This window comes from Littorina saxatilis, linkage group LG8 (assembly GCF_037325665.1).
Source record: "Littorina saxatilis isolate snail1 linkage group LG8, US_GU_Lsax_2.0, whole genome shotgun sequence".
Lineage (NCBI taxonomy): Eukaryota > Metazoa > Mollusca > Gastropoda > Littorinimorpha > Littorinidae > Littorina > Littorina saxatilis.
Genome location: NC_090252.1, coordinates 43517589 through 43525316, shown reverse-complemented (window position 1 = coordinate 43525316; position 7728 = coordinate 43517589). Strand labels below are relative to the sequence as shown.

The following is a 7728-nucleotide window of genomic DNA, read 5'->3' as shown; positions in this document are numbered from 1 at the left end:
TTTGTTTCCACATCCCATGACAAATTCTCTTTACTTTGGTCATGCCATCATATACGTTACAGCTCCGTCCATCCATGGTATCGCGTGATATTTTGTCTCGACGGGGTGAAAGAATATAATGACGTCACTCTCGGCTCGAGTGACGTCATCATATTCATTGACCCAATCTCGACAAAATATCAGGTGATACCATGGATGAACGGAGCTGTAACTTATATAATAGACTGATTAAGTGTACAGTGCCAGTGGTAGTGCTAGTGGTTATCGGTACTTTTTTATGTGTTGACGTCAGCGATGTGTGCGCAGTTCAAAGGTTAGAGGTCAAAGTTTACGGATGCTTCCTTCGATCCGCTAACGAGCTGTGGTTGAATCGACGAAAATAACGAGCCCCAAAAGGTATGTAAAAACTGAGCGAACGCTTGTTTATTTACAGGATTATTTATAACTAGTATGTTCCTAAACCACTTAATGGTACAAATGTCAGTTTAATGTGTGATATAATCCTGGTTTGATGCTGTAATTTAAGCGTTGAACAGAGCAAGCTTTTTCACATTTCAAACACACAAAAAATGGCCGCTTTTGAGTTGTGTTCAGTTTTTCGATTCACCCTTTTCGATTTCGATTTCGCTTACTGTCTGGAAGATGAGTTATGCAGTGAAAAGTTGCAAATGTTCCAATCCTCTCGCTGTTTATGTTTTGTTTTAAGATCGATCTTCATGGATGCCAGGGACCAACTTTTGAGCTTGCGGCGTGGGACGAGGATGACGCAGAAGATGATTTTGTTGTCTTCGCACTTCTTGATCAGGTTAGCAAACAAGTCAAAGCTTAGGTCTAGCTTCTAAAGGCATTAAAGGTTCCGCTAAAATATAATTGTCAGGAACAGGCGTATATTTTGGTTATGGCCGGTGAGGTTACTTTGGATTGGTTATGGTTAGGTTTTAAATGTTGTTCATGTAAAAAATTAAATGTTTTTTTGGTTAGATTTCATTTTCATAGTCATTATAGTGATCTTGTCTGAATCAACAGTGATACTGATAGTGATATTGGGTAGATCTAACACTTACACCTAGATTTGGTTTCCGTGTGACTTTACTTACATTTAATGGTTTATAAACATAGAGTTTTAACTATTTACTGTTCAAGAATCAAAATCAAATGGAAACTGATGACCAAATCTGCAGTCAGAGTTTTAGTTTCATCAAAGCATGACTATTATTATTAAGTCCACTCTCTGTCACAGAGTCTGTGTCACTGTCAGTTTGTGTTCTTGTGTCATTTTAATTTGATAGCAATACATGTACTTTCAAGAAGGATGTTACACTTACTGGTTCTATCAGACTTTTAAGCACAAGGCACCTTGGTTCTAGTTTTATTATTTCTAGGATCAAATTACTTCAGTACAAGGAAACTTCTGTGTTCTAAAACATACACAGTATTTATATCAGAATACTGTCAACTGGTGCTTTTTGAGATGCACAGTTGAAACTATTTATCCAACATGCTTCAAGTTCAACCTGTAAGGGTCATTTGTTATCCAGGGGCGAGTAAACAATCCGCTTGGCTAGTAAAAACAGGCTCGCAACGCACCTGGCTGGCCAATTAAAATTCTGGTCAAATGCAACCAAAAGGGTTTTAACGCTACTGCAGATCAATTGTGGGAACTGGTATGCATCGGGGCGGCGAAATTTCTGCCAGGTTAGTGACTTTCTTGAAGTTACTCGCCCAGCTGGCGAGTTAAAATGTTGGAGTTTAACTTTCCCTCTGTTACCCAGTATTGATTTGAGTAGCTTCAGCAGAATTTTCAGGCTAATTAATTGAATAAAGTGTACAAGTGATCCATGATTTCACTAAGTTTAACCTACATTTCAACAGCCAGAAAGAAGGGCCTATGAGGGTCAGTTCGCCCTTGATCACTTCACAGCCATCGAATGTGAGGACTTATTTCGCTTCAGCGCGGAAGAGATTCGGAGACCGTGCGCCCTTCTAGGAATGCAGAGGACTATGCAGGCGCCTAATGGAATGAACAATCAAGGAACCAAGGCCAGTGGTGAGGATTTATTTTTTACCCTGGTTGCTGTGAAGTTGAGTTGTATTTCAGTCAGAATGATAGTTTAATGATCCTCCTCCATGATTTGATTCGCAAAGTCGTGAAGTTTGCATTTACTGTGAATATTCAGTGAGTTGTTTTTACTATTTCAGGTTTCGTAAAAGATTAAAGCGGAGCGTTGAGTTGGGGCATAATTTATTTTGGGATTGCTTAAAATCTAAAATTTGAACTATGTATTTTGAACTTGAATCACAAAATGTACCTGACTAACTTTAGCCCCTTTGGTCGACACAGTACTCTATTTAGACAATAGAGAAATAATAGTGAATTGGTTGTGCCACTTACTGACTTAGTCTGTGGAGTTGAGTGAAATTATTTTTGAAATATGGTAACAGAATAAATAAAGATGCGTCGATACTGATAATTTATTCATATTAGTTTAACAAAATAAATGAATATTTTTTTTACAAGTTGACGAAGTGGCCGCCATTGTTACATGAATCCAAGTTCAAGGGAAGTTACTTTTGATGTGCAAAGGACTTATTTGTTTTAACTTTTTTTATGATAATTGTTTTTATTGATTTTGTCTTCGTGGTGTCCCCCCCCCCCCCCTTCAAAATAAAAATCTTTTTATTTTGTTCTTGTCGGGTAACTGTTTTTGTGTGTGCAGTATAGCCAGTAACTGTGTCAAACCTGATAAATAGAAAATCAAACTGATGATAAGCATGTCGGGCTGGGTATTTTAAGGCGCGTGAGAAAACTTTTGCAGTGTTATTATTTTTTAACTTGAAGACTGTATGAGAATATGCCTCTCCACACACATTCGCATACACACTCACCAGGCTCATTTGAATTTATGATTTTTTTCAGGATTGGAGGTGCTCTGCATCTGTCTGCGGAGGTTGGCTTACCCATGCCGGTTTGCTGACCTTTCGCAGATGTTTCATCGTCCCAAGCCGGAGTTGTGTGTGCTGTTCAAGGTAGGTATCGACTTCATCTATGATCAGTTTTCTGACAAACTAACAAACCTCAATCAGCCATGGCTGACAGTGCCCCAACTGGAACGGTACTGTGCAGCTATACATGCCAAGGGGGCTCCTCTGGAGTTTTGTTGGGGGATGGTTGATGGCACAATACGATCAATGTGTCGCCCCGGCCATTTGCAACAAGAAGTGTACGGCCATAAGAGGGTGCACTCTCTAAAGTTTCAGTGTGTCGTGACACCAAATGGCCTTGTGGCAAATGTTTTTGGGCCCTTGGTTGGTCGACGACATGACGCAGCTTTGCTGAATGGTTGTGGCATTCTTGAACACATGCAGCAGCACATGGTCACTCCAGCAGGAGATGAAATGTACCTGTATGGGGACCGAGCCTACCCCTTGACCCCTAACTTGATGAGGCCGTACCGTGGACAGATCACAGAAGAGCAACAGGCCTTCAACACAGAAATGAGCAGGGCGAGAAACTCTGTTGAATGGGAATTTTCAAAAATTGTTAGGCTGTGGGCATTTTTGGATTTCAAAAAAAATTTGAAGCTGTTCTTGTCCCCTGTAGGGAAACTCTACCTGGTTGGGGTTTTGTTGTCCAACTGTCATACTTGCCTACATGGCAGTGAGACATCACAGTTCTTTGGACTGAATCCACCAACACTGGAGGAGTATCTCTACTAATTGTCTGTGTAGCTCTCAAGTAGAAGAAATGCTCATTGCATTGATCTTGTGTAACATGGTGTTTGGCATCCAAATGGCCAAGCATCTAAACAAATTGACCCTGTAGAAGGCTTTAAAATTATTAACATGATTTCACTGCTTAGAGATGGCCAAATCTACTGCCCGGTCGCCTGGTGGGAGTTCAAAATATGGTGGATAACCCGGTTTGCAACTACAAGTATCTGGTCAAATGCAATTGGCGGGGACGTAGCTAAGTTGGTAGCGTGCTGGCTTTGTAGCCAGTTGGTCGCTATCAGCGTGGGTTCGATCCCCACGTTCGGTAAGAGATTTATTTCTCGGATTCAACTTTGTGCAGACTCTCTTTGGTGTCCGAACACCCCCGAAAAAGATCCCAAGTTCACAGCAAAAGTCTCAGGGCTTGGAAAACACGAAGACACGCTTGCATGATCTTTCATCTCTGATTATCATGATCGTATTTCAATACTTTGACAAGACAAACCCAATGCTGGTGTGTCGAAGAAGACAGCCACAGCGGGCTTGTTCGAATCAAAGTATCACACCATATTTTCAGCGTATTACCAACACCTGTCCCAATATAGACCAGTTGGTCTAAGAGGACGTTAAACCCTAATAGTCGGTCAAATGCAAAAGCAACTTTTTCAGTGGTACTTTATTGAGTTAAATTTGGTTAAACCAAATAGATGCTGCACATTCAGACATTTCTGTCGTCTGTAAAATTGACACACAAAAAAAGAAGCACCCAACTGGGGCGCGCTTTAAACGTTTCATACTGGCTGCGGCCTGTTTCTTATTTCGCTACTGATTCCAAACAAGCATATGTCTATTATCAAGTGAACCTGCGTAAAAAATAAAGCCAGGTAAGAACCCAGCTGACCTCCATTTATTGATCATTTGTAAAATTGTATGCTCTTGTCACTTGTGTATAAATACATATCTGATGGTCACTCATACTGACACTGAACATAATTTGTTTGTGTGGTATATACCGGCTTTTGACATATCAAGTAGGACAGTGACTTTCTTGAAGTAACTGCTAGTGCTACTTTGCTTCATCAGCCTGTACAGCTGTACTTGCTTTCGCAAATTACTTTAGTACATGCTATTCTTCATTATGCATTAGTAGGTGTGCACATGGATCTCTGACATGGGTACTGCTGTGTTGTAATTTGTAGTTTGCAGGCAGAGGGTCTTCTTGTCTGCTCATACCTCGGTACCAAGCGGCCACTAAACAACCATCATCACCAGCCAGGCAGTCACATGGGACTGTCCACTCTTCACAGAAAATCTTGTTCTTCTACCATAACTTTTTCAAAGACACTGAACTGTCAAATATTTGGGCTGTGTGGATTTGCCTCAGGACCCGTCCTTACAAAAGATCCAATCTTCTTCTTCTACATTCATGGGCTGAAACTCCCACGTACACTCACATATTTTGCTTGAGTGTATTTTTAACGTGTATAACTATTTTTACCTGCCATTTAGGCAGTTCTAGTGCCATTACATTCCTAAATAACCACATATTAATAACTGGATCTGTCCATGAATTGAAATGAGTTTGTGTACTATTTGCTGTATGATTATTTGACTTTGGAAGTGAAACAAATGGAAAATCAAATTATAGTCATATGAAGTTAGAATTGGTTATCTACATATATGTGCGTATAAGGTGTTATAAATAATTTATAATTAATATTACTTGAAGTTAAAGGGATTATTTTGAGTAACAGAACATACATATGAGATTTGTTAAAATATTGCCCTTTGCATGGCAAAGCTTGAAGAAATAGTAATTAAATTCAACGTTTGAAATTGTATTACAGAGTGAGAGTTCAGTCCAAAGTGTGTATACATGTCTATGTGATTGTACAATTATAATGCTTGTTTTTATGTTGAAACAACTCACTCTAGATCTGATTTAATTGTTGTCAGTAAATTCTCTCTCTAACTTAGCTTTAGTGCAAGTCAATTTATTGGAATAATTATGATTAATGATAAATGTACAGAAACTAAATTTATTGCAGACATAACACTAAAACTGATGCATGCATCTCAGATTTGGAAATCAGAGAATTTTATGGTAAAAGGGAGGCAATCAATCAAGAAAGAAGAATAACAGACTACTCAGACTTGGTTTAAGTGTATAAAGTGAGATGTATTTCTGATCCTGGTCAGTGCTAGGTGTTTGCCATGGAGTCTGGCTTATAAAAATTCAGGAAGAGAATAATGTTTGGATAAGTGAAGGAAAAGTAATCAAAGATCACCATATCAAGTCGGGCTTTGCTTGCGGTCGCTCTGGTACTGAGGTCAAGCAGTGCGGCCGGCTAACAGGTAGTTTAGGGTCGCTTGTTGTCTTGTCACCATTGGCATAAAAAAGAAGAATGGGTTTTCCGTGTGACCTTGTGCTTAATTAAAATATATGAAACTGTAGATGTTGCGGAACTTTAGACTTCATACATGCCTAATATTACTGAATGTAGGAGGATAATGCCAACCTTGTTTTCCTTGCGTTTTTTGAATAATTCATCTCTAATCACACAAACTCACACACAAAATTTGAACAAGATTTGAAAACAAAAGTGAACTTAGCAATCGACATTTTTACTGAATCAAAATATAACACACAACAGAGTAACAAAAAAACAAAAACAAAATACAGTTGGGAGTACAACTATGTCCAACCATTAATTCTATGTTTCATTTATGCTTGTTTGTTGTGGGAACTCTGCTGCAACTATCTTTAGTTTTGGCCTGGATATGCAGAGACTATGTCAATGAGAGACTTGCCTTCACCACTGCCGGAAGGCTGGGCCTTTTACAGATTGCCCAGGGCTGCTTCCCGTATTATCTTGGCCTATATATACGGTAAAGTACCTTGTAAGCGCCCAGTATCGAGTAAGCGCCCACCCCCCCACTTTTAGTCCAAAACCGTGCATAGGGTATAGTACCTTGTAAGCGCCCACCCCCCACTTTACACCATTGAAATCAGGCGAAATAAAAATTCCGCACTTGATCTGCTAGTCAGTTTTGTGAATGATTTCCCTTTCTTGCGGCAAACCCGCGTGTGTCTGCACGCCTTGGATCTAAACGCCTGCAAGTCCATGATTACAAGATGCCGCGAATCAAATCGTACACCTCTTGACTATTTGGATAATAACGCCAATGGAAACACACACACACACACAGACACTACTCCCCCTCCTCTCGCTCTCTCTCTCTCTCTCTCTCTCTCTCTCTCTCCTCTCTCTCATCCTCTCTCTCTATCTCTCTCTCTCCTCTCTCTCTCTCTCTCTGCCGAAAACAGTCTTTGGCCAAGTAAAATAGACTGCTGCCCATATCCAGAAGACGTACCCCTTGTTCAAGGGAAACGGAGACACAGCCTGCGGCCGACAGCGGCACCTCTGCAGACAAGAAAAGGATGCGACGACATTTGTCTCCCCCAAGCTCTTCTAATGACAATACGAACAAGAAAAACAATTGACGATGGAAAATGAAAGAAGATATGATTACGAAGTGATAAAAGACCACATTTCTCAATGAAAATTGCTCGTGCATAGGGTGTAGTACCTAGACGGTAAGCGCCCACCCCCTACTTTGGGTCGGAATTGGTGCACAGGGGGGGGGGGGGGGGGGGGTGGGCGCTTACAAGGTACTTTACGGTATATATAAGAAACATTACGATGTATCAATACAAACAACATTGCACTTACCGGTTCTGTGGTTGTTGTTTTCTTTGTGTCGTCTCTGCTGCGTCGTCTGCTACGGGTAAGACTTTTCTTCTTTTTCCAAATGAAGAGTCAAGACATGGGACGGTACTCTTTAGAATTATGCATCAGTTGTCTTCCCTACCATTACGTTAACGAAAGTGAAACTAAACGCACTCGCCGAGACGTCGTTGTCGGTTTCGTTACCGTAGTAAGCGGAACGCGTAATGATACATAGATTTTCCTTAAGTTAACCACTACTACTACCACTGGCACTGTACACTTAATC

At 40.4% G+C, this 7728-nt stretch overlaps 1 protein-coding gene across 4 annotated transcripts; it reads left to right on the top strand.

The window, feature by feature from the left end:
- Positions 1-219: 219 nt before the first annotated feature.
- On the top strand, positions 220-5552 carry LOC138973611 (uncharacterized). 4 transcript variants are annotated; one of them, XR_011458079.1, is made up of 5 exons: positions 220-396; positions 707-805; positions 1873-2047; positions 2918-3027; positions 3861-5552. XR_011458079.1 is itself a non-coding variant. In XM_070346329.1 (4 exons), the coding sequence occupies exons 1-4, from the start codon at positions 692-694 to the stop codon at positions 3969-3971; spliced, it is 510 nt and encodes a 169-aa protein (XP_070202430.1). In that variant the 5' UTR covers positions 220-691; the 3' UTR covers positions 3972-5552. The 4 variants fall into 4 exon arrangements, 2 of the variants coding, with proteins under 2 accessions (XP_070202430.1, XP_070202429.1); XR_011458080.1 differs by having other exon boundaries at positions 220-805; positions 4911-5552; XM_070346329.1 differs by having other exon boundaries at positions 220-805.
- The last annotated feature ends 2176 nt before the right edge of the window (positions 5553-7728 follow it).